The 27,337-nt window shown below is 33.5% G+C and overlaps 3 protein-coding genes, 1 non-coding gene and 1 pseudogene across 5 annotated transcripts; 1 reads left to right on the top strand and 4 right to left on the bottom strand.

Annotated features, from left to right (window-relative positions):
* Nucleotides 1-693: 693 nt before the first annotated feature.
* LOC114410253 (probable 6-phosphogluconolactonase 4, chloroplastic) lies at nt 694-3,983 on the bottom strand. The gene is made up of 3 exons (XM_028374109.1): nt 3,540-3,983; nt 3,302-3,437; nt 694-1,491 (listed from the first exon to the last, which is right to left on the bottom strand). The coding sequence occupies exons 1-3, from the start codon at nt 3,863-3,865 to the stop codon at nt 1,027-1,029; spliced, it is 927 nt and encodes a 308-aa protein (XP_028229910.1). The 5' UTR covers nt 3,866-3,983; the 3' UTR covers nt 694-1,026.
* Nucleotides 3,984-5,710: 1,727 nt separating this feature from the next.
* On the top strand, nt 5,711-8,361 carry LOC114410254 (ubiquitin-60S ribosomal protein L40). The gene is made up of 5 exons (XM_028374110.1): nt 5,711-5,872; nt 5,959-6,045; nt 6,478-6,580; nt 7,931-7,997; nt 8,096-8,361. The coding sequence occupies exons 1-5, from the start codon at nt 5,770-5,772 to the stop codon at nt 8,120-8,122; spliced, it is 387 nt and encodes a 128-aa protein (XP_028229911.1). The 5' UTR covers nt 5,711-5,769; the 3' UTR covers nt 8,123-8,361.
* Nucleotides 8,362-8,549: 188 nt separating this feature from the next.
* Nucleotides 8,550-12,287, bottom strand: LOC114410910 (annotated as a pseudogene). The gene is made up of 8 exons (XR_003666324.1): nt 12,183-12,287; nt 11,918-11,984; nt 11,438-11,531; nt 11,194-11,317; nt 10,713-10,814; nt 10,308-10,460; nt 10,097-10,189; nt 8,550-9,146 (listed from the first exon to the last, which is right to left on the bottom strand). The product of XR_003666324.1 is annotated as a pyridoxal reductase, chloroplastic-like (transcript).
* Nucleotides 12,288-12,497: 210 nt separating this feature from the next.
* On the bottom strand, nt 12,498-12,577 carry TRNAL-UAG. Its single transcript has one exon. It is a non-coding gene; the product is annotated as a tRNA-Leu (tRNA).
* A 1,462-nt stretch (nt 12,578-14,039) lies between these two features.
* LOC114410252 (homeobox-leucine zipper protein ATHB-12-like) lies at nt 14,040-15,755 on the bottom strand. The gene is made up of 2 exons (XM_028374108.1): nt 15,023-15,755; nt 14,040-14,920 (listed from the first exon to the last, which is right to left on the bottom strand). Exons 1-2 carry the CDS (start codon nt 15,389-15,391, stop codon nt 14,552-14,554), a joined length of 738 nt encoding a protein of 245 aa, XP_028229909.1. The 5' UTR covers nt 15,392-15,755; the 3' UTR covers nt 14,040-14,551.
* Nucleotides 15,756-27,337: the final 11,582 nt, after the last annotated feature.

Below are 27,337 nucleotides of genomic sequence, written 5' to 3'. Positions count from 1 at the left end.
TTTTCACTCCACAGGCATTATCCGATACCCCTGTTGGGTTACTTGTCAAGTAAATTAGGCAATCAAACAACATAGTGAGGTGCTAATGGAGTTGGGTGGGCCAACACCAAGTACTCCATCTTCTCATCTACCATGATCCATCTAATGGATGCAAACTTGTGGAAGCTAAGTACCTTCTATTGGTTCAGACAACAACTAAGGACCAAAAATAAGAAAAGATAACAAGAAAAACTCAAAGAATCCGATTCAATTGCCCAAACGAGGTTAATCTCTTGAGTGATGGTGTATTTGCTCACAAGGTAGGGAAGCACCTAGTTTTCCTGTCATGCAGACTTCTTGGCTGTCTTTTTTTTTTTTGCTTCTTTTTTTTTTTCTCACCAGGGAAATTTGACTTCCCAACATGCATTTGCTCACATGAAAAAAACCTTCATTTAAATATGTAAATAAAACCATGCATCAGTTGCCAATTCTTCATTGATTAGTTCTTGCTTATCTTGACTTTTCAGCTCAGTAATTATTCCCATAATCTATATATCCTCACGCCTGTTGCAGCAAGTCGCGTCCTCATAATACGGTAGCGTCACATATACCACATGGAGCCTAAAAAAAAATCTCCACGTGGAAGTACCAAGAACCGTGTAGGGGGTCAACACATGATGCACTGATTGTGAGAAAGGACAATAATAAAGGCAATTAACATGAAGTGATTATTTGATTCATTTCAATGACAATGACGGAACAATGACATTTAAATAGAATGAACACGTCCGTTGAAAAGGGTGGGGTTGGTGCACATTAATTGGAAATCTGGGGGGAAGAAATTAGAAATGTTGAAGCAAAACACTACCTTCATATTCCCTTTATTGTCACAAATGACAAAGGACCCTCTTCAGCGCAAAACTATCACTTAGATAAGAAGATTCAGGACTAGATGTCTCTTCTTCTCATACACACTTAATTATTGCAAAAAGGTTAACAGTTAAATACACAGGCACAACATATAGGATCATGGCTTAGCTGCTAGATCTACAGCTTTGAGGCTGCACCTTTGTCTAAGAACCATTTCAACTCCCCTTCAGGTGAAACCAATCCAACAGGAAGCTTAACAGAATTTTGAGATTGGCCTAACACAGAGTGAACTGCATCTGCTTTACCCTTGCCAGTCACCACAAGCGCTGCGTAAGCAGAAGTATTAATCACTGGTAAGGTGAAAGTTATTCTCTCTGGTGGTGGTTTTGGGGAGTCCTTAATGAAGGTAACCCATCTTTGTTTCTCCTCCACAAGAGGATGGCCTGGGAACAGAGAAGCTATGTGGCCATCAGGGCCCATGCCCAGCAGCATGAGATCAAATTTTGGAAATTCATTGGCTGGTGATGAAGCTATCACATTGTTCTTGACCAAGTGTCTGAGACACGTCTCATAATCATCTGCCGCTCCCTCGGCTGAAAGCGCATCATTGATTGCATAAACATTGCCCGGGGGAATTGGCACCTGCCAAGAGAACCATCATGAAAGTACCAATGGGTTAGATTGACAGGAAAATTATGCTGATAAAAAGACGAGGAAGGGAGACGGCATAATCTGGTCATGCAGTCATTTTAAAGAAGACTACACAGAGAAAAAATATAGCTTGTAAATTTAAACTCAGGGCAATTACCTTCCTCTCTTGCATCATTTTATAGGAATGATGTTACAAAGGAGCTACAGAAGATGAGGAAGAGATGATATTCAGAGAAGAGAGGAAACTAGATATTTTCTTGTTATTCCTCCTACAGTGCACTACCATATATATAGGCACTTTGTAGGGCACAAAAAGATAAGCGCTAGACGGAAATATGAGTATTATAATGGGACAAGTGCTAACAACAACCCGACAAGCATAAGGAAATATAACTACCTAATAACAGAATGCTACCCATGCACCCGACAAACACTAAAACAAGCACTAATTAACGGGAGTTTTATCAACATCCGGCGACACCATTGAACACCAGCACTTTAGACGAAATCGTGGAAACAGTGAGGAGGTGTGATCTTCCTCTTAGGCCTTTTGTTGGGCTTCCTGCAACCTGCTAGGTCTATCAAATGAGCTATACACTCAACAAACTTGTCAAAACAAAACCATCCTATGCAGTATCCAACAAAGGAGATTCATTCACCTTATCATCTATGATTAAGTAGTCTCTCCCAAATGCTTGTAGCTTTGTACTCATCCATTCACTTTCATTAATTCATAGATATTTTTTTAGTTTCCTATGTATGGTATCTTCATAAGCTCCAGGTTTGATATGAACATGGTTAAAGTAATTATTTGGTCCATAGGTTACACTCATTTAGAAATCAATCTTTGTAGGATAAAATATGTAAGTTTTAGTCCCTATAAAGATGTATAGAGATTAGAGACTAAACATAAGAAATATAATGACAGAGACTACTGTGTACTAATATTAATAAGGACTAAAACTTAAGTTTTTTTTTCTTACCTACACGGGTGTCACATGTGGGGACTAAATGATTAATTGATTAGTTTAACCAATTAATTCCTTAGAAGAGAAATGATAGCAGCACTCTCTTTTAAACTCACTCTACTTTTGTTTTGGATGAAATTGATTGAAAATCACAAATATTTGTAGATTTCACTTCTTATTTAATGAGCCTCTCCCATAAGTTTGTAGTAATTGTAGAGAGTACGTTACTAAGGGTATGTTGCTACTTGCTAGCACTCCTCTTTCTTAGAATAGTGAAAGCCCCCACCCAAAATGGAGTCAGACTCCAGAGTTCCAACCTTTGTCCTCCTCAGCACATATGCAGTGACGGACCTATATTAGGTTGAGGGTGTGCACTTGCACCCTCTCATTTTTTAAAATTCACCAATAAATTTTCTTTTAAATTAAAAATTGTAAACAAAATCTTATATTTTTGTATTTTATTCCATTTATATTTATATAGTTGAAACCACTGATTTTATTTTTTATAATTTGTCCCCACTAACTTAGGGTCTTGACTCCGCCACTGCACATATGTTGCACACCCAACACCTTGTGCTTGTTTGTTTGGGACTGTGGGTCGCTTGATTGAAAACATGTCTATATACCATGTTGTATCCAATTCCAAAACGGGGTTCCTATCCTCTCACACAAGGACTGTTTTTACAATGGTTTCAACTTAAAGATAAACATAGTTTGAACTCTGAACTAATCTCCTTTTTTTTTTTCCTCTCAATTTTCTGACCTTAACACACGACGAACATAGAAAGATTCTCAACAATTGGAAAACACGTTCAAGCTAAACAAATAAATACCTTGGAGAGAAGTCCATCTAAAGCAAGCTTGTAGTTGCTATCTTCGTGAGTCTTAGGCACGACTCTCTCATCCACCCAAAACACGTGCCATTTGGACCATTCAAGGGTATCAACATAAGGAGGTTCCAGAAGTTTCCTGAGATCCCAACACACAACACATTCACATTAACCCCAATCCAGTTCAATTCAATCACCGTTAGGTTTAAACCAAAAAACAGGAACATTTAAAACCCCTCACCGGAGATAATTGATCAAAGAGCCGCCAGACAAGCAGACAGTGAAAGCCCCTCTTTCGGAAGTGAATTTGTTGGAGAGATCGGCGACGTATTTGGCCAGGGACACGGCAAGATCCTCTTTTTCGAAGACCTCGACGGCAACGTTGTTGTTGGTCTCCGCCATCGATGCTTTTAGCGGGGGAACAGGTCTCTTGAGATTGACGACGCAAAGACTTTTGAATCTGAGGGGGCGAGAGAGGAAGAGGTGTGTGGAGGGTGGATGAAGGAGGGTGCGGTCTGGGAAGAAGGCGAGTGAGAGTGGGAGAGTGTTGGAAAGGGTGTAGGCCATGCCCCACCTTATATGTGCACACGAATCAAATCAAAGTGGCAGTGACAATGCCCACCATTTCGTTCGCTTCCTTCTCTTCCACCTAATATTTCTTCATTGACCATCAATCGCTGGGTGGGTGCTACTACTTATGCTTCCAATTTCATTTCCATCATTTTTTTTTTTGTCTTCCTCATTCAAGTTCATTTTAATTTAATTTATTTGTGATTACAACAATTTGCCTTGAATTCTCCTACAAACTTGAATTTAGGCAAATGTTTTTTGGTCGATGATGTCTAAGAAAAATACTATTATGCCTTCCTGTAATCTATAATTCGATAATTTTATTGATCTTGTATACAAATTAAAAAATATTTACAAAATTTATTTTTAGAAGTAAAAATAAATTATTTCAATATTTGAGTTCACATCTAATTTGTATTTTTCTTAAACACATATGTATAGTAAATTTTAATATTTTTATTTAATTTTAAGCCTTTTATATTATTTTTATAATTTATAAAACAAATAATAATCTTTAACATTTATAAAAAATATTAAATAAATTAATATAGTAAATATATTAAATAAAATAATATACAAAATATAGAAAATGTTAAATAAAATTAAAAATAAAAACAAACATAAATTCGTTAATAAATAATTTAAATAAAAGACTTACAACTTTGAAATCGTAAATATTTTACAACTTCTAATAAAAGTTTAAATATTTATAACTTGAAGGTCATAATAAAAAAATCAAAAATAGTAAACTCTTTTACGACTTTAATATAAAAAAAATCATAAAGTAGTTTACGACTTTATACTTAAAAGTAGTGATATATTTTTCAATTAATTTTTTTTCAATATTAATTTAATATTTACTCAAATTTGATAATTTAGAAAAAAAAATCACCCATTTGATCATTTCACCCCAAACTAGTATCCTAGCATATATAATAATTATATTGGATGATTATTTTTATTAGAATTTAGTTAACATGTCACCATATATTATTTACTTTTACTTATTGAATAATTTATTCTTATTTATACTATAAATTAAGATTTTAAGTGCATGTTTGTTTTTTAGTTGGCCCAGATGAACGTTACACTAAAAGTAACAAATTAAACACATCCTACATTTTTTACATATTATTGTTGCTATCTTTTTTATCATTATTATTTTCGATTTTATCATAACCATAATCATTCTAAATGTCAGAAGGGACGAGGTATAATGATGATAAAAGATATAAGTTTTACAATAAATATAAGATAATAAAAGGCACAACGAAGGAGAAAAAAATAATTTAAGAGATAGCTTTTTAATTAAAAACATCAAATTATTTTTTAAAATTAAGACAAAATAATAAAAAATTCAAACTATCCAGTGTAATATCCAATGTAAGCTAAACCTTTTTATTATGAATAAAATTTATAGTAAAAATATTTTTAATATATAGGTTATATTTTGAATTTATAACACATAATTTAAAATATGATAGAAGATTATTTTTATTTATTGATATTTTTTAAAAGAATACTTGTATATTGAAATTTAATTTAAAGATAAAGATAAAAAGTGAATAGATTATCTTTTAAAAAATGTTTTGTTAAATGGAAAATAAGATTTATTTATTAAAAAAGTAAAAAAAAAATATTTTTAAGATTTTTTTTTATAAAAACACTTTTATTTTATTAAAAAAGAGTTATTAAAAAAAAAACTAGAATTTCTTTTAGAAGCCTTTAGTAAAAAAAAAATTAAAAATTTAGAATCCCCTGACAAGTGGCAAACAATGAAATTAGTACTGGAATAACATAACCTGGTAACCAAACACACTGTGAGTGCTGAAAACCCTAGTTATAAAATTCTACACCCAGACGGCAGAAACCCTAATAGCAGTTTTGGAAGAGAGGGAAAGATGCAGATATTCGTGAAAACCCTAACCGGGAAGACCATCACCCTTGAGGTGGAGTCAAGCGACACCATTGACAATGTCAAAGCCAAGATTCAGGACAAAGAAGGTTCGCTTTGATCAACGATTGATTGGTTATCGTTCTCTGTTTTTCGCTCTTGTTTGATTCATTTTTGTTTTTTTCTAATTGTCTAGGGATTCCTCCGGATCAGCAGAGGTTGATCTTCGCCGGTAAACAGCTGGAAGATGGCCGTACCCTCGCTGATTATAACATCCAAAAAGGTTTGGAATATCTCAATTTTGAAAATTGCGTAAATATTTTGAATGTGGTAATTGATTGATATATATATATATATATATATATATATATATATATATATATATATATATATATATATATATATGCATTTATGATTTGTAGAATTTGTATTTAGCATTAGCCATATTTGTGTATGAATGCCTAGTGTGTCCTTGGTTGACTAGGTGGAAAGCTAGAATTGGAAAATTGATAATTAACATAATAGTTTTTCTGAAATACGAGAATGTGAAATTAACAATTTTTCAAATGTTTTACAAATATTGTTGTGTCCGACTCCTAGCATTTACGGTCCTACTTGGTTGAGAACACCAAAACTGCCCCTAAATCTTGTTAATTATGCTCAATGACTCTAGTTTAAAATGTGAGCTAAGTTGTTCTGTTTCTCTATTATGCAGAGTCAACATTGCATCTTGTTTTAAGGCTTCGTGGTGGTATTATTGAGCCATCTTTGATGGCACTGGCGAGGAAATATAACCAGGATAAGATGATCTGCCGCAAGTAAGTTTACACATCCTAGTATTGGATCCTGTTGGTTCATTCATAAGTAATAAGAAATATTGTTCTTGTGAAGTATAGTCAAAGTGCCAAAAAAACTTGTGTTGAGAATGCATAAATAATGTCTCATAAAACTTGATGATACAGCAAGATTCCTAATTTTGGAACTGCCTGCAAGTTATGGAAGGCGTGTATGAATTTACTGATGTCTAGTATAGAAAAAGTACAGCCACAACAGATTGTTGATTTCTCTGAACTGCATATTTCTGAAAAGCCCTACACCAAGGTCTTATGGCGCTCACAAATCAGCCACTCCCACCCACCACACCCATCCCAATTGACTCTAACTGTTTTTATCTATCTATTCTTGTCCCATTTTTACCCATTCTTGATCACCCCGTATGTCGGATAGGTGTAGAGATGCCAATCTGGTGGTCTAGAATAATTGATTTACCACAACGGATAGCATTATTTTTAACATCTTCATAAATCAATTAATGGCAATGAATTAACAATGATTTTTTAAATAAATAAATTTTGATTACAAGGGTTAAAATAGTGTTTAAACTTTAAACACCTGATCTTACCCGTTTCGTCCTTATTTTCTCTTCTCTCTATCTTCTTTCCTATAATTTCCCCTGTCCAAACTAAGGCTAAGTTTGTCCTTTGCCTTTGACTTCCTTAGATGCATAGAGATTCTGATGTGTTAGGCTATGAGCAAGAAAGAATCTTTTTGACAACTCGAAACATATGTAACAAAAAGTCAAAAATAGCTTTCAGATAATTTCCTTTTTGTCTTGCAGTCCTGAATTAGACAACTTCATTTACAAATTAGTTTTTGTATGAAACTTCTTTTGGAATTTGGATTGAGAACATACAATTCAATGCATCAAATCATATTTCCTTTAATGTCTGCTGATTGGTGAATTTCCTAACTGATTGTAGGATTTGTAAATCATTTTCTTAAAATGGTTCTCTTAGATTCTATAATCTTAATGTTCAAGCATCAAATATAGTGTTTTCTTCTGGCTTTGAGCTTCTGTTGGTGAAAGAAAACTGTTGAATTCTAAGGCTGTGTTGTAAATCAAATGTAATTTGAAAACTATATTTTTTTCTTGAAAATAGAATGGTTGTATTCATAATAACTATGGTTTCTCTTTGAGAACCGAGGGGGTGCATGTTGGAATACAAGTAATAGAAAGCCTACATTATATACAATAGCATAATTTATTCATTCAGTGTCAAAGACAATGACTACTTGAAAAAATGATTGTCTTATATTTTGAGATAAAATAATATGCATTGCTGCTGGTCTTCACAGCCATTATGCTTATAAATAATTGTGCTTTGCAGGTGTTATGCCCGTTTACATCCCCGTGCTGTGAACTGCAGGAAAAAGAAGTGTGGTCACAGCAACCAGGTACAGTAAGCTATTAGAGTGCTGCTTCTTATTTTACTGAATGGAATTCCTCTGTTGTTATTATTAGAGTCATCATGGAATTTATCTTTGTGTTGCAGTTGAGGCCAAAGAAGAAGATCAAGTAAACTCTTCTGATTGCAAGATGGAATTTTGTGTTGTCATGGATTATTGGATGTCTTGTAATCCTGATAACTCCATTAGCTTCTTAGTACTCTAGTAAATCTTTCGGAAATTTGACAGTCAGTTACTCTTATGATTTTTGTTTTCAGTTTGAGACGGATTGATATTGATTATGCTACAGTTCCATGTGATGATACAGTTTTATTTTTGATAATACTGCATGTGATGTCTTTATTTCCTGTCACTTATAGTTTTGAATACTTAATTCTCTTCTTTTTTACATTTTAACTCGTTATAGACTAGCCTCGTTAATTAGAAGTGCAAAGAGTTTCTTGTTGAGTTACTTATAATTTGCAGTGACGACGTTGTTTAACTGGTTTTTACATTTGATATGAAGTTATTTGTGCATCAATCGCGTTAGATGCAAGAATATGAAAGTAAATGAATTCTTTATTTTTTAATTTTTGTGAATGTAAGCGTGGCATTTGTTCATTGTACTTTTCTAACCGTCAGTTTAATTTTTAACAACAAAGCAATATTATCTGACGAGATTGTCCAAAACTACGTTGTGGCATCACTGGCATGGACTCTTGCATTAGTTTACGCCATTGTTGTGCCGTTATAGATTGATCCGTTGTCATTTTTCCTGGACAAGCTTGTTTGCTCTCTGCCTTTAATGATACCAGATGATATAAACCAGTGACCTCCATTGAGTAAACTATGCATTCCTTCGAACCGAGTGCGAAGGTCCCGCCACTGGTTTTATCTGTTATGAATGCCAAGTCATGTAAAACACTTGGATGATTGCATCCTCCGTATCTCTTTATTTGGTTTGCCTTTTTAGTGTTACATGTATACCTGGTTTGGAAAATGTTTTGGATCATCCTGCGAGGTGATTCATTTGCTGCATCCTCCAACTGAAGCAACTCGTCTGAGGAGAGGCGCCAACGAAGAGCACCCAAATTTTCCTCAGCTTGTTTAATTGATTTGACTCCAGTAATTGGAACCGATGCACCAATTTATAGCAACCTGACATGATAAAGCAAAAAATGATATGATAAGCCGATAAGGTATGTTGTTTGTTCAGGCATGGTTTGGTCAGCATTGTCATTTTCCGCGCACCGAAGACAAGGACAATTAAGTGGGTTGGTCGGTGGTTCTGTAAAAGGCTACTTTATAATCTTTAAAAAAGTAAGTTGTGTAGGGAAGCACGGCATTTAAAAACATAAATGTCACATTAAAATTTGTCTTCTTAGGTGGTTGATCTTGATAATGAAGCAACAGTACTTTTGATGTTATTGTGGATAAGATGTACCAGTTCCTTTCTGACTCCAGATATTAATGTAGTATGATACTATTACTCAATCTTTTAATTGGATAACATGTGATGTACAAGCTTCCTTGAATAATAAGATCTTGGTTTTCTGTTATGCAGAGTTTTAGTATTAGCTGATTTGGAGCTCAGAACAAGCACAAAGGTTGTATAGTGTACAAGAAAGATTGATCAAAAGACCAAAAAAAGATGCTTATAGGCTGAATATGACTGCGAAATTGGATCAAAATATACTGCTATCCAAAAGACTGGCCACGCTAAGAGGACCCCCAATTCTGCAAAGTGATTAAACTAACTAAAAAAAAATTTGGTAGTTGGTGTGCTTTCTATAACATTAATGTGAGAAAATAAAGTCTACAAAAAGGAGAGATAATCTCGTATTACTATCTATTCATTGGTAGTAATATATATGTATTTCATTTGCACATGTGCCATCCAGTAGTGTCTAAGAAATAGGAAATAGAACTAGTTGTCTTTCTTAAGATCTGCTACTTGATTTTAGTTAATAATCCTGAAATGCATCTTTTGCTACTCATAGATATTCATGCAAGATATATTACTACATATACCTGCAGACTCAGATTATATATTTTGTAGCGTCTAACTAGCTATAAGAAATTACTAGCATACAGAGGAAAAAGATTACTTGTGACATGGTTTTCCGTCGTTTATTTGCAATCTCTCTCAGGGAACTCAATAAAGGATCTAGTCCCGGAAGAATTTGCTTAAATAGCAACGCCTTGTGAAATGTGATTATTAATTACAAAAGTACTACAAGAAAAAGCTAGTAATGAATTAGGCTTGTATTAAGTTAATCATGTGTAGCGTTCTAAAACATTTGATTAAATATCAACAAACCTTGGCCCACTCGGAAGTTTGGATGATGAATATTTCCCAGTAAGCATTCCAAGTCCTAGAGGACTATATGCAATCATACGAATACCCAGACTGTCACATATGCTCTTGATCTTTAGTTGATATTTCCCCGTGCTTAACAGAGAAAATTGCAACTGAAATGTTGAAATTATAAAGAATATTAATAAGAGAATGCAAGTAAAGCATGACAAATAGACAAATGAAGTGGGATACTAAATTATAGTCTTTAGTTTTGTCAAATGTATCTGCTTTTTCCTTTTTCATTTTTCTTTAAAGCCTCTCAAGGATTGAAATTGAAACTGGTTTCACAATCAGATCATGCCTATTTTCCCAATACATCTAGCAAAATGTGAATGTTAAATTTTACATTTATGCATCACTTTTACCTGGGCTGAGCACAAGGGGACTCCAAGGTCTTTCAGATAATCATGTATCTTTAAAAGCTGCTTTGGTCCGTAATTACTTACTCCAACTGCTTTAACTAAATCCTAAATGACAACATAAATATGAGTACAGAAACTTTGATCAGTCAAGAAGTTTAAACTAATTTTTTTCCTACAAGAATAATCATTTAAGCCAGTGTTTAAATATGCTCCTCTGTAACTGAAAAAGAATATTAGAATATATGATCAGAATACTTTAAATTGCGCTATCCACATTCAGTGCTTTAAGAAAAATATTCTTGTGTCCTTCCCTTTCAGGTTTATACTACTTACGATTGCATAGCATTGCAAACTTCAGTTATCATGTTTAGATTGGAGAGCACGTTTACAAGTTACCCCTAAGCCAAGTCTTTAAACAATGTTTCACTCAATGTCTTATTATATATATACCAGAACCCTACTATTAATAATGAATTATTGTAACCTTCTCTTATATTGCCACTAAACCATCCCAAAGAGCTAATTCTTGCAAAGGAGCATAATTTGTAGTAGACCGATGTAGTTGTCCCATCCCAATTTGCTCAATTTGCATTCTATCTAGTGATGCCCTGAAAATTTATTTCATCCATATCATAAACAAAGAAAATAAATCAAGCAAGTATTTGTCATGGGAGTCAGGAAAGGAAGCCGAGGAAGGATTTGATAGAATGATAGGAACAAACAAATACCTGCAAGCATTCACAAACTGCCCTGGTGTAAGGCGCCATGGATATGCTGCAAACTTAGTAGCAATGACTCTTTCACGCTGGCTCCCCTTTTGCTCTAAGAAAGTGCAATATGCAATTTGGTGAACAAGTGTGAATCAAAGAACCATCATGGATATGCAATGATACTGTAAAAGTATTATACACTATCATCCAATCATAAACTGTCATGTGCGATGAGTTTATTGACCCTGAGAATAACTACTTTGAAAGTCATTCAATGATTTTTATTTGGTTTGACTACTCACAATGCATGTCTATTAAACTCATCAAACAATTGATTACAACACGATAATATGAAACCCCAAATTAACATAAATCAAACAACAAAACCATGTAGTCAGACCTAGTTACAATGAATTATCAACTTACACCTGCACTCAAATCTACAGCAGCACATATACTAAAATTGAATCAAAGTGAGAAAAGAATGCGTGATGAAACCTTGAAATTCTCGAATAACCTCCCCAGAAGCTTCTCGCCCTGACCATTTAACTTTCCAGTGCCATAAGAATCAGCAGTGTCAAAGATCAAAGAGATTGATGCCGTTGTCCCCCATGCCCATGTTCCAAATCTCATGGGAGACACACTCAGAGGACCCATCTTCACCTGCCACAACCAACCAACCATTGAAGCCACCTTGTTACTACTCATCACACCACACCACACCACACCACACATGATGACATCAAAGGATGATTGTTTTTACCTTTTGTGTTGGCCAGAAGGAAGGGAATTTGAGAGACTTGAATGAGAAAGATGGTGTTGCTAATGCTATGGGGTTAATGTTGATACTGCAAACTGAGACTGCCATTGTTGAAAGGTGAGTGAAATGCTGATAGAAGGACCAGACAGACACCAGTTTCGAACACAGTTACCAACACAACGTTAATCAGCTGGTTGATTAGTGTTTTTGTGTGTGGTAACCATTGAATCCTCGATCTTGTTATGGATCAGTTTATTTTGGGTTTTAGAAAAACAAACAAAAACATAAAGAGAAACAGAAAGAAATAAAAACAGGTATTGACAGCTGTGGGATTTGAACCCACGCCCTTTCGGACCAGAGCCTAAATCTGGCGCCTTAGACCACTCGGCCAAACTGTCTTTTACAAAAGGTTCGTACATTATTTTATTTATACCATATTTAATTATATTTTCCCCCATACAATTTCCAATTTAAGGGGGAAAAATTTACAAGCCCGTTCAATAGTAAATGTAAAAAGAAACACACGCGAAAGTGATACATTTGCATACATAGAAGTCTCATAATTAAGTCCCTACTTATCTTTTAATAAAGTACGTCATTTAAAGGAAAAAAAATGTTTGCTAGGTGATGTTTGATGGAAGATAGGAACTTATCGTAATGTCTAACTCACTATGTTCACTTCATATTTGATGTGCATTTATGATATCGTTAAGATGACCGTTGTTTATATGGGGTTAGGATAAGAGATGAATGTGAGGTGGAGTTCAGAGATCAATAGAAGTCTAAGGACAGTCCTTTAATGTCTTCTAATTTAATAAATGTAATTGCATGTGATCAATATTATTTTTATATTTCAAATGTTTGAGAAATTAATATATGGATTGATAGTGTTTTTTTTTTTACTGTTATTGATTTTTACAAGAATTATTTTAAATATGAATATTATAGTAACAATAATTTTTTCATTAGTTGACACTTTAATTTTATTTTATACTAATAGTACATAAAAATTAAATTCTAAGTACTCTATCTTTAATTACAGCATCAGGCTTAATTAGAAAAAGATACTTGGTCATTGATAAGTTGCATGCCTATTTAATAAGTGATATCAAATTTGAATCTTGAATATATAAATGTGTTAAATATTTAAAGAAATTTTTTTATTACCTCTTGTGAAGGATGCCCATGATTTCATAAAAAAGTTGTATGTTATTTTTTGCAAGCCTTGTAGAGTTATGCGGTAAAGGGCCAAAAAATAAATAGTTGATGAGTTCAGTTCAGTCTTATTTTTAGCTGAAAATAATTGTATTTGAAAAGTCTTAAGATCTGTTATTCAGTCGAATTAAAAATAAACATAACACTATCCAAAAAAATTCTTCTTTTCAATAATCCTTTTTCTTGAGCACTTTCTTCCTCTGTACTTGCTTTTTCTTTTGGCGTTGTACATCAACTACCAATCAACAATCACACAAAGTTGTTCTGTAATTCTTCTACACGTGTTGTTCTTGAATGTACATTGTGTATTATATAGAATAATAGATCAAAGTCGAACTCTAAGGACCCATTGGATCTCTGGCTTCACTAAGTTTGTTATTGATTAATTTTCTTCAAGCTAATCAAACTATCAAATGAAAAACAGACGAAGTGAAAGAATTCCCTTTCAGGACTTGCTATTATCCTTCAAATTTAGTTCTTAGTGCTTAAAATGTTGCGTTGCGTGATCTAGTATTCGCAGTTTATTATGGGACATATTTCCATATACTGAAATTCTGTCCTATTAAACAAAATTGATCCAAGTAGGAAAATATGCTACATTCTTTCCATTCACAGAATTGGCCCATAAGAGAAGCTAAGAACTTGAAATTAACATCTTCACTGCTTCATGAAGTCGAGCAATATCTCATTCACACCGTTCATAAGTTTTATTTTTGTGTGTCTCGGTCGTGCTATAAGGATCAAACTTGTTAATATGGGAATAAGCTAAAGTGATAAAAGAGAGACCCCTTTAAGAAATATAAAGAGGTTCTAGATTAACTAACCCCTTGAAGTGGGAAAAGAAAAAAAAGAAGAAGAAAGAACACACGCAAAGACGGGTTGGAAAGGCATGCAAGCATGAACAGACAGAGACATTGCACATTATTTGTTTTTTTCCAAATCTCTACACAATTGAATTGAGTGAGGCTATCTTAATTCTCTCGCCTATCAAATCAAGCCTACAAAACTTCCTTCGAGTTTCTTGGCTAGGCTGGAATGTTTTGGACCTGCTGGCAGCACAAGAGCCAACCAATCAACCAATCTTTTGTTCCTTCTCTCGGAGGAAACAAAACATCACACATGCAGATGCAGCACAAAGTGTGGCTCGCTTGTTTTTTTCAAGTCCAGAAATCTAGCCATTGAGAACTGCTACATGACTGGTCCAAGATGCCACTAGGGTCCACACCACTATACCATTTTTCAAGTGATGCCAATGGCATCTCTGCATGATCATCCATTCTGAGAAGTTGGTGTCCTTTGTCTTCAGATTTCTCACCACCCCTTATGATGCTATTCTCATTTTGATCATCTGAGTACACACCTATTCTCTCCTCCAAACCCTCATTTGAAAACCTTGGTTTTGCTTCAGGCTTCCAACTGCTGTATCCACTGCCTGAGCCACCATCTTCTATGCTGTTTTCTTTGCCAGCCTTGTCTTCCCTTCCATCATCTTGACATGCCTCCAACAAATCACTTAGTTTCTGCAACTGTTTCAAAAAGCAAATAACACAGTTAAGGGTCACATGCTTTGATTTGTCGAGCATCATCAGCAGCAAGTAGTATTGTTAGAAGAACCAAAAACTAATTACCTCTAATTGCAAAGAGTCCTTCTCTTTCTTTAGGGACTCAAACCTTGATGCTAAATTGTCATATTCATCTTTGAGTTTTCGGTACTCTTGCTCTATTCGTTTTGATTTCCACCTTGCCCTTCTGTTTTGGAACCATATAGCCACTTGGCGAGGCTGCAGGCCAAGATCTCTAGCCAGTTGCATCTTCTTCCTTGGCTCAAGCTTTGACTCTGACTCAAATATGCATTCTAGTGATCTTATCTGTTCATCACTAAACCTCCTCTTGTTTTCTATCTTCTTGCTTTTCTTCCTTGGTGCCTCCGAGCAGTTGAAGCTTTCAACATATTTTCCCTTTGATGATGCTTGAATATTCTCATCTCCCTCCATCATAATATATGGCTGGTGAGCAAAAGGAAGTATTTTTATGGGTGAATTTGGAATTAGATGCACAATCTGTTTTCCACCAAGAAATAAAAAAAAGAATTATGTGATTTAAAAGTCTGGTGAGGGGGGATCGGGTTCAGAATATATAGCTAACCATAAAAGAAAGTGTATCTCAAAGCCATTTCTATCACGTTATTGCAACTTCTAATGGAAGGATCATGGTGACCTATGGGATAAGATACCGTGTGGCTCTTACTATCTTTTGTTAAGTAGGAAGAAATTATCTTGCTTCGTTTACTTGTAGCCTATCTATCTACCGCCCCATATACTATTTTGTTTGTAGAAGGAACTGCCTCCTTGTCAGTTGTCACCTTCATTAGCACACGTATCTGTTGCTTTTTTATACCCAAAGGAGGGAAGAAAAAAAAATAGCCAATTTGATTTTGAAAAATATTGCGTGCCATTTTAGTCCTTCAGAATTGGAAAAAAAAAATAGTCCTTATAATATATATTCATTTGGTCTAATTCGTTCACAAGTTAATAACATATAAGACTAATTTAATTGATAAATTACATATTTTTAAGAACTTATATTGTAATTTCTCATGTCATATCTTTTTTATTTCTGTCAATTCGCAATATTTTTAGCTTAGAGTCAAAAGATTAATTTTTTTTTTACTAACATCTATTTAAGGGTTTTATCTTCCTTAATAAATACTTTTTTATATGCGTAAAGTTAAAAATTGAACTCTTGATTACATGCTTAAAAAATTAAAATTATCTATCAATCATGTTAGAGGATTTTGGTCTGATGTTGTATCTTTTAACAACTAAGTTGATTGGTAAAATTAAATCTACATGTCGTATAGAGAAGAATAAATTGATCAGGAATCTTTACATTTAACTGGCTGTAATTGGAATTTGTACATATTTAACTCCGGCATAGCATAAGTACCTTGCTATACCACTGTCACCTAGTAATAGTATTATAATATAACTCGACGATGCAGCCAGCAGCTCTTATATAAGAACTTTAATTTTCCCTTTTTTGAAAAAAGAAATAGTTGTTGAAGCGATGATCTAAGTTTACTATGAACATTCATATATTTAAAAGCTTTGGTTATAATGTTGTCGATCTCGAGAAATAAAAGTGATAAACAAAAGCAAAAAGGTCAACAACAACTTAGAAACTGACACAAACAAGGTTCCTATATACACATCATTGTATTCATATGTTAGAAGTTAGCTATTTCTTTGGGAGATAATGAAGAAAAAAGGAGGAAAAAACAACTCGGAAGGCACTTCACTGATCCTTCAGCCGAGCTACTCTCACGCAGTGGTTGCCAAAAATCAACGGTGGCAAGAATAAGATATTATATTGTTTGATTGAAAGTTCCAGCTAAATTGGAGGTTACTTTGTTATGGAAGGACTAATGTTTCTGTCAATAGTGGACCTATTTCTCTTTTGTTGTTTGGATCTGTTGACAAAAAATTCTTATCCCATGTCATTTTTCTTAGGTTGCTTTCTAAATTAGGTGTCTAAATTTTGAAGATTGCAGAACTCATACAAAATATTACCAGTTAATTAGTGTGTTTGATTGACACAGTTGATAGCAAAGGTAATTGGAAAAAGGGGCAGTGTCTATTTTCTACACACAGTTGATGGCTGAGTCAAATGCTAATACTCTGCACAAGTTATTGAAGGGCAATGAGGGAATTGTGTTTTATAGTTTGTGAGTTGTAAAGTAGAAAAGATAAATATAGAAAAATGGTCTCCATTCCTGATTGTAAACGTGCACAATGAGTCCATACCATTTTGCTAACTCGTGTACGTACAAAATAGATTGTCCACGAAGTTTTGTTACACAAGTATCTTCCTTTAAAATACTAATTTAGAATGTATGGTTGTAGCAATATAAGTAATTTTATTTTTTTATATATATACGAAATTGGAGGCAGTTAGCTATACTAGTATTAGAAAAATCTAGAAGCAGTGAATAAGCTATACACACACACATATATATATATATATATATATGTAGTGAAGTTTGTAATTCGTGTCAGTCACTGGGTTAGATAAGAAGATAAGATGAAATGGGAATCATTTAATAATGTAGTGTAGTCCTTCCTCCATCACATACAAGATAAGTGTCAATAGATGTCGCCTAATACAGACAAAATATTGTCAGATTGTGTAGTTAAATCACAGAAAGCGAGTTTTTACATTTATTGCCAATCATACTAGTTGGCCTTAGGCAAACCCAGTTAATTCCTGGTTTTGTTTTATAGCAAAACTATGGTTACAAGTCCTTGTCAAATTAAGCTTTAGCATATGTTTTAGGTTTGCTTTATCAAGCTCCGTCCATGGTTAAGAGCCTTGGCAGATTAGCTTTTCTATGTTGGTGTAGTCGTGGACTCGTGGTTGGTGTTTGGTGATGTGTCTCGTGCAAACAAGCAAGCAAAACAAAAAACGCTAAGGTCAGGAAGTAGAGATCATAATTACACGCCAAGTGAGCTGAGTTACTTTTAGAACATTTTAAGAAGCAATTCCAGCTTAGGAAAGCTTTCACATTCTATTCATCTTCTAAAGTCCAAGAATGCTTAATGTCTTGGGGAAGTTACAATGGACTTTAGAAACACCACATCTAATATCAGTTATGTGATATTCTAATTCTTATTATTTTGAAAACCATAATACAAGGTCACATCTTATTGTCGCAATTGTATAAAAAGAATATATATATATATATATAATAATGAAAACAATGTCCAAGAGTAGCAAAGGGTAAAAGGGTAGAAAAATGAATCTTGTCTTAGTCGTGGAGACTGCGCAGGCTTATGCCTTTGTTTAATAGTATTTTTGTGCTAGAAACTGCGTGGGGAGAGAAGCATTCCCTTCCCCCCATCCATGCCAACTTTATTTCTTTGTGAAAATGACACCAAATTTGTCTTCAAACGGCCATGATTAGCCTTGCTTTCCGTTTGGGTAAGTATGAATTATCCCACAAGTTGGTCATCGTGTAAACGTCAAGTTATTAAGATCTTTACGGCCATGGGGTCCTTATGCTTTCGAGGAGGGCATAGGTGTCGGGGTGCCAATTGTGCCAAATGGGTGGCCCTCAAACCAATAGGTTAGCAAAGTTAGGTATTAGGTGCCTCAAAGTCTAAAATGAAGTGATTGGTCTTCCAATCATTATTAGGTTGAGATAGATTCGTCTAATGATTGTGAAAAGAATCAAGGTTAATGGAGAAATTTGGCATGGGAATCATATGTCACATGTCATCAACCCAACTTGAAATACCGATGTTTTTTACCGTCATTATCCATTGCTACTACTAGTTCTTTTCTTTTTTAACTAGCTAGTTAGATGGGTAAATGTTACCTTACAAACTTGTTTTAGATTAATTGGGTTTATTAGGGTTGGGCCCGGTAGTAAACAACTATCTTCTTAAAGCTGGGACCAAAATTTCATCCCATAAGACAGTCATTGTTAGGAGACTCTTTTAATAAGTACCTCGTTATAATAATGGATGAAAAACTAGCCTCACATGTAAATTAAACAGGAGTGATCTAATATGCAAATTAATTTAAATGGCATATTTAGATTAAACAAATAGTAGAAACTAAATATTATGAACGTACCTCCTGTCATTGCAGATCGAATGCAAAGCAGTGCATATACGAAACTGAAGACAGTTTTGCTCTTCGATACCCTTGCTCACTCTTAATAGATGATGTATTTTATGAATAGAGAAGTGAGTTTGGTAATACAAAACTAAGAGCACATCTTCCTATTTATAGAGTGTGTCCATCATAAAGTTCAACCAATTTACAATTTGTTCTCAGAACGTGAGATAAAGAATAGATAAGTGATTTGTTATGATTGTAAAGATAGAAGTTGAATGTGGAAGAAAAATGAACCAGATACAAAAATAATAAAATTCCCAAAAAAATGCAACAGGAATAAAATAAAAAGAAGCACGTGGAAAGTGGACTCCCAACATTAATGTCTTATTGGGTCTATGTTTATTGGTGCCGGAGCATAATAACACCAATTAAGTTAAAGGCATAACTATTTGCTTAAAAAATTTGTTCATTCTGGAATTATATCTTAAACAATTTGTTCGAACAGAGTATAATTAAGTTAAAGATCTTGAATTGTAGATCTTTGCTTCTTATACGGTGGGGAATAGCTTCAATTTCAATTTCATAATCATAGCATAGGTTCAGGAGCTGTGTTTGAGTCGTGTTTGAGTCCATATCATTTTATTTGGAATATCTGTTCAGCAACTATGTATTTGTGTGATCTGTAATGTACATCGGGCATGCTTCTTTCTCTTATTAATAAAATTGATTCATTAGCTAAAAAAGAAAAAAAAAATAGATATTACTTCTTCTTCCTTGCAAATTTATGGCTTGTTTCACTGAAAATCAGACAATTTATTTATGTGATTTCCAGCAGAGAAGAAAAGGTAAGAGGGGAAGGAGGAGGAGTGGTGAAAGAGGAGAAAGAAAAGGATAAAATAGGAAAAATGGGAGAAAAGGTAAAAAAAAAATTGAAACTTTCGCACCGTGCGTAATACACACCCTAGTCCTCTTAAAGATTACGAGAGAGATTTGATGAATACGAATGATTTTCAAATTTCAATATTTTGTGATTTTTTATTATAATTATTATCATAATTTAAAGAGTTTAATAATTATGGATTATAGTTAGTATAACTTTTAAGTGGTTTTTATTCAAGTTAGTATTTTGTGAATAAACAATAATAACAAATTTTTATATAATATATAATATTTACTAAAGTATCCATTGACTCCTTGCATTTTACTTGCGTTACTTACTTTTTTGAGTATTATTATGTTGAATAATTTTGCTGACGTGAAATTTATATTTTAGTCATCTGTTTTTTTCTTCTTCTGATGTTTCTGATTCTTTGTTTAATCATACTAATCTTCATGATAATCCCAAGTAAAACTTTTTCACAAAAGTTATATTAGAAAATTCTTGCTTCGATCCCCCTCCCCCTTGAGTATGACATATTTAACTATTCGCAATTTAAGACGGGAAAGCCATCCTTCCTTGACGTATTAGCGATTAAGTGGGAATATTGATGGGTTACTGTCATTAGAAACCCACACCAACAATTGGGCTTCCAATTAGCTACAGATTTAAAATAGGCTCAAATATTTTAGGTAGTTGCTTCCTGCACCCGAAATATTATTATTTTCTGCACCTTTTTAACATTTTGGAAAAACTAATCCAAAACGTATAATTATATTTCAAATTGGTAACACCTTTTACATTATACTAATGATAATCCTGAATGTTAGATTACACTCCAGATTAGCTTTTTCAAAATGTAAAAATGGTGCAAGAAGTAATTTTTGTGAGTATGAAGCAATTGCTAAGATTTTATGCATCTTAGAACTTGCTGGAATATGGACCAAAAACATGTTGAGTTGCTGGACTCTTAATAACATAGAAAAACACTGGGGTCAGCCTTAAACAAGAATTTGGGCTTAGGAGACAACTAAGTCTTGTAAGTCTTTTCTCCTACCAAGTGGTTAAAACTTTTTTTTTCCTTCCAAAAAGTCTTTTCTCATAAAATCATGTTTCCATTGTAGTGCAGACCGAACAAAATTTACAAACAGAATCACAATTCCAATTCAGATTTTGTACAAGGAAACATATTTTTGTTTTTGTATGTTGTTCTCACTCCTTCACTAAAAGATTCAGATTTTGTACAAGGAAACATATTTTTGTTTTTGTATGTTGTTCTCACTCCTTCACTAAATGGGAAACATGATTTCTCATACAAAATCTAAAATCATATTTTCATTGTGTATTTGTTTCGGCTTAAAAAAACATAACGGAAACAAAAGTTTACATACAATATGAAACAAAATTATATGCAAAATTATGCTTTCGTTATGTATTTATTGGGGTTCAGGGAAGGTGAAGGGAAAGCAAAGAGAGAGAGAGTGTGTGGTGGGTTTCAACTGAGGGATAAAATAGTCTTTCTCTTGAGTTTTAAAAGTTTATAAGAACAAAAAATAATTTTTATTGGGGCCAATAACAACTCTCCTTGTTTGTGAAGAGCTTGAAATTGACCCAAAAACTCCTAGGTAAAAAGAACATGCTACGTGAAAAAAAAATGGAATAGCATGCTATAAATCTGGAAGGAGAAATTTCTATTTAATATGAGAGCGTTATTAATTACTTATATGTTTGTTTTAATTAAAAAGGGTCATGCCCTCGGCCATAATTCGGTTAATTCAATTAATTGACTATGTTGTTGAACATAGTTAAATAAATTGGATACTATTCAACTACGTTACTTATAGTTTATCCTCCCGGCGCAATCAATCAATTGTCTATATTTTTTATAATTTAGTAAATAAAAGAATTAAACTTTTTTACTACTACAATAAAGAAACTTTAGAAGTAATTTTATCTTTCTCAACAATGATTTACATATTTTCATATTAACTCATTTAAATTTTTGAGCTTACTTTTAAGCTTCAATTTGTTTATTTAATTAAAAAATGAGCTTCATGGGATGTTTAACAAGTTCAACTCAAATAATATAAAAAAAAAAAATTGTTATAGAAAATTTTTGGGAGAATTAAATTTTAGAGACTGACTTAAGGCATAACATATCTCAAGGCTTAAAGAGATACCTAAGATTATCCATCAATAAAATCTTTAAATCCACAGAAAAATTGAACTCGCGTTTTTGTGGAATGAATTAGTTCTTTACTAATGAAGTGAATATTTTTTCTTTTGATAATTTTTTTTCATACATGTAGTTAGAGATTAAACTTTGGACAACATAGTTAAAAAATTTAATTATCTATCGATTATTCAGTACTTTATTGCTTAAAGAAGGAGAAAACTTATCTCATAAAATAGTATGCATATGGTAGAGTATGCTATTAATAAAATAATGTTTAATTTTGAGAATAGTATGGTAGAGTATGCTATTAATATGTTTTTAATTTAATTTAATATTATAAAAGTTTGAACCATAAAGATAGATCAGTTAATTGCTCCCTCTTTTCTCTCTCTTTTTAAATCCAAGAGAAACAAGAAGATATCAAAGAAGTCCTCACCTGGAAACAAACTTAAGAAGAGAAGATGATTAGAAGCAAGTTAGTACAGAAGAAAATAACGAGTTGCTCAAATACTAAAATTCTGTATCATTTGCCATACAGACATGCATAACATAACCTTGTAAGGATGAGCAAGCTGTATCATGGCTGCTTTCATTCCAAATTAAGAGTCCACTCACTACTGTATATGCATCCGCATGCGCATGCATATTGTATCATAACCTCTCATTTAGTATTCCCGACATGAAATGCGGGTGGAGGCTATGAACGAATTGCTAGAGGACAAAGGTGGGATTGACGCACGCATATCAAAGGCTTATAGCTAGGTTGAACCTCAAATCAGACAACAATCTGTTGACTACTTTTTGCCAAATTAATAACTCTACGAATGCATGTGTAATCTAAATAAACAGCTTAATCCATCTCACTTGGTACTGTTAGTCAGGAACCTATGGAATCGGAGTTTAAAGTTTCCCATCATTAGTTGTCAATCCAGGCAAAGCTTCATGGAAGGTGGCTTTGAAAGAAATCAAGGGCGCGTAGATTTATTATATCCTTTTATAAACGAAAATTTATTGAAAAACTATTCAAATTAAAGAAACAAATCTATATATAGATTTTTTAAAGGAAAGTAACTATTAAAGTATTTATTGTAAATTATCTGATATTATCTTCTAATATTTTCACCGATAAGAGAATGTACATATTATTATATTATGCAAAACATTTTTGTGATTTAATAAATTTATAATATAGAAAAAAAAACCTATATCAACAAGCATATATATTACTTTACTCCAAAAAGTAATGCCTAAACCAACTTTTTATGGGTTATTTGGGTGATTGATAAAGGTACCTGCACGTTTTATCCACTAGTCTGCAGTCTTTATTAATTTATTAGCATTAATGTTTCGAGAGTAATATTGTTTAATCATAATTAACTAAAAATGCACTAATTTTAATTAGTAGCAATCTGTAGTACACGCCACTTCTTTTTTTATTGTAATATAAGTAAAGTTGTCAACTTGCCAGGTAATATTTTGAGCCTGAAAATCAATCGAATTAATGGTATCAAAGTGAGACTTCCTAATGTATAACTAAGTATATCAGTTGCATTCATACATTTTTTTTTTACTGACAAAAGTTACTAGAACTAAAATAATTTCTATAGTATATATAAAAAGTATTGATTCTATTAACTCAACTAAAAGAAAATATCTATACATATATATTATCATTCAATGACATGCAAACTATATTGATTTGATATTGTCTAAAAATTTGATGAGTCTGCATAAATTTTTCTAACATAAGTACATAAAACATGTGCTAAATTTTCCAAAACATTATTGTTTGAACCATTTTTTTGTTTCCTCAACATTATATAAACCATCTTGGTTGTAAAATGATTATTTTCCACAAGATAATAAAAGTCACACGTACAGTAAATAAGTGAGCCAAATGAGTTAGGTTAATCAGTATAAAAAAATGAGTTAGGTTAACGACCAAGCATAAAATATTATGGTACAAAGCAGAAAGAATCGACTCCATTCATTGTCCTACTGCTTCCATCGCATGATTCTCTTGCTCTCTCTCTCTCTCCTAAATCGTAGACAAATGAAACAGACACGTTTTAAGAGGATGGTCAGCTTTAAACCCTCACCCCAACAACTACAGCTGTGTTCCAGAAATGACCATGACCACCAGACCCCATCCACTTCTCTTTCTCTCTCTGCGCGTTACTTTAACTTTCTATTAAAACCAAATCATTGTTTTCATCATTGCATTTCCTCATATCCCGCAACCCCCCCCCCCCCCCCCCCCAATTTTTTCATTTCATCCCTTAAAGGAAGAACGATCGAGCCAATTCACACAACCTAAAACGTACGTACACCTTATTTTTGTATCAAAGGGTTTGATTAGATCAGGTTCCATATATATATATATATATATATAGCTATTAATCATCAAGATCGGGGAGCTCTCGTCTTGAGGGGAATGCTGTGTGGTCCAAGGAGATGAGATGATATATATCACAATAACTTTCACTTTACACCAAACTCATATCTTCACAAATTCATCAGATTCAGTTGTAATAATAATAATAATATGTAGTATATGCATATATACTATGTATAATATATATATATATATATATATATATATATCCATATTGTGTCTCCTCGGACCAGGCTTCATTCCCTTCAATTACAGCTTCCATCATCTAAACCAATACAAATCGGTGTTCTTCTCTTCTCTCTCAGCTTTCAACCGATCGGTTTCATGTATATAAAACACTCTCCAGGTCAGTTATCATTATTTTCATTTTCTTTCAATTTTCAGCCTTTTTTTTGGGTGGATATATTCAAGCTATTTATTTATGATAGACTCATTATTTACCCTTATGCGTTAGTTGTGTTCCCTTTTTTTACCTGTGGAGATTCATGGTGAGATTCACTGGTGGATCCGCGTAATGATGATGAAAAGATTTGAGTATTTGACTGCACTGCACATGTGCCCTTCTTGTCTTCAACAGAACAGAAAAAGGCAGCCATCATTTGCTTTTGAATTCTGGTTCTACTTATTTTCAGATCTTTTTTGTGTCATGGTTTGTTTCAGTTTCTGATAAGGGTTGCTCCTTCCGTTCGAGACAAGGATAATCTCCCGGAGAAAGAAGGAAAACAAAAGCAAGCTTGGTGAATTTTCTCTACCTTTATTCAGTGCACTGTTGCCTTTTTAAATACATGCTATGTTGGAAGTTAACACAATAATCACTACATGGAAGTTAATATGATAATCACTACATTAACTACTTCTAGAGTGATAACTACCCCTATGGCAGTTTTTATGGCAGAACATCTTTTTCCTAACATTCCCTAACCCATCAAAAACACCTTGTCCTCAAGGTGTTGGGTGCAGAAAACAAAACCTGGATCTCAAATGAAAATGGGCGTAGGAATTAATGCCTGAAGATGATTGCGGAGACAAAGCCCTTTGACAGCGACGAGAATGGCAAAGAGGAGGAGGAAGAAGGGGTGGTGAAGATTTGTGTCCCTAACCGTAGCAACACACACAATAGAAAGGGAGAAGCGGATGTCGAAGGGAAGGATGCCGTGACTGGAGGGCTTTTTGTGGGATCGAAGATTGGCAGCCGGGAGAGGGTCGGAGGAGAGTGTGTGGTGCTTGTTAACGGGAAGGTGGGAAGCTGCCATGGGAAGGGAAGGCGGCGTGGTTTCTCCTGTTGGTGGAGGCGGCGTGATTTCTACTGGTGGTGGTAGCTTAGCAGAGGAAGAAGATGGGTTGGTTACCCTTGGAAGCAGAGACAGCATGGGTGGTGACTTCATAGAGACAGAAGATGGAGAGGGTTGTCTGGGTACCATGCTATTCAATATTCGGATAATGACATCAAGTTTGGAAGCCATGAAAGTTTGGGCTGCAGCGATGGAAGTTTGGCTGCAGCGAGTTTGGCCATAGCGGCCTTGAGGCGATCCACGCAGGCAACGGAAAGTTCGGTGTCCACCATTGAAGAATGGCAAGTCGGACCAAATGATAAGGGTTGCTCCTTGCGTTCGAGACCAAGGATAATCTTCCGGGGAAAGAAGGAAAACAAAAGCAAGCTTGATGAATTTTCTCTACCTTTATTCAGTGTCCTGTTGCCTTTTTAAATACATGCAATGTTGGAAGTTAACATAATAACCATTACATGAAAGTTAATGTGATAACCACTACATTAACTACTTCTAGAATGATAACTACTCCTATGACAATTTTCATGGCAGAGTATCTTTTTCCTAACAGTTTCAGTGTACTATAAATCATTCTGTTCTTGCCTGCAATTTTCAATCATTGTATCTGAATTTCTCATGATGAGTATTTAGATTTCATGTGTCTGTCTATATATAGGATCTGTTTTAGGGTTTTCATAGCTTAGACTTTTAACTAAGTAGAATAGTGTGAGCATATGCAGCTATATATATGATAGCTCTTCTTCCCTTGATATATGTATACATAGACCCAAAAAAAATGGCCAATCCTAATGGAGGTTTTCTCTTTAAATTAATCTCCATAACATGCAAACCAATTACTGTATGATCATCTATTGATTTTCAAATTGTTCTACAATGTAAATGTGGGTAGATTCAAATTCCAAAACTACTGCATGCCGTGTGGATCTCCACCGCCTCAGCTTTACCAATTATTCAATTATTGTTCTTTTTCGTCCCTTTAATTTCTCTTTTCATCATTTTCAGCATTAAATTCCTTTTGAGTGGAAGACTTTGATGGAGGGATAGTAAGTTGAAGCATATAGTGTGACAAAATATTCTGTAGAATAGATTCTATTTTATTGCTATCTTTTCTTTCTTTATAAAAGGAGACGTCTTTCTGCTGTCTTTTGAATCTCTCTTTAATACTCTTTCTTTCTTTATTTTATCTTTTAATAAATATATTTCCTTGCCTCATGCCAAATTATTTCTAATTGAGTTAATTAAATATAATAACAACTGATTCTAAGTTAAACATTTAGGTTAATCATCTGATCTTACATTATTTATCTTTCAGTAATTAATATAGATATATCCTAGTTATTTTCTAATCATGCCATGTATATTCTAGGGACACATATATAGTAGTATAATATAGAATTTAATTAATATTAGAATATACTTTTTACAGTACTATCATGTAGTTATATATTAGTAGTATTATGTTTGGTAAAATTATTTATTTTTGTAATAATTATTTTAAATGTCACATGTAAAGTTATTTGTAATTGGTTGCAAGTGAAGATTTTTTTTTTACATTACCAAGGTATCAATAAACTCTGGTTATAACAT

Source organism: Glycine soja, chromosome 4, assembly GCF_004193775.1.
Source record: "Glycine soja cultivar W05 chromosome 4, ASM419377v2, whole genome shotgun sequence".
Classification (NCBI taxonomy): Eukaryota; Viridiplantae; Streptophyta; class Magnoliopsida; order Fabales; family Fabaceae; genus Glycine; species Glycine soja.
The sequence above is the reverse complement of the archived record's forward strand: the minus strand, read 5'-3'. Positions and strand labels throughout refer to the sequence as shown.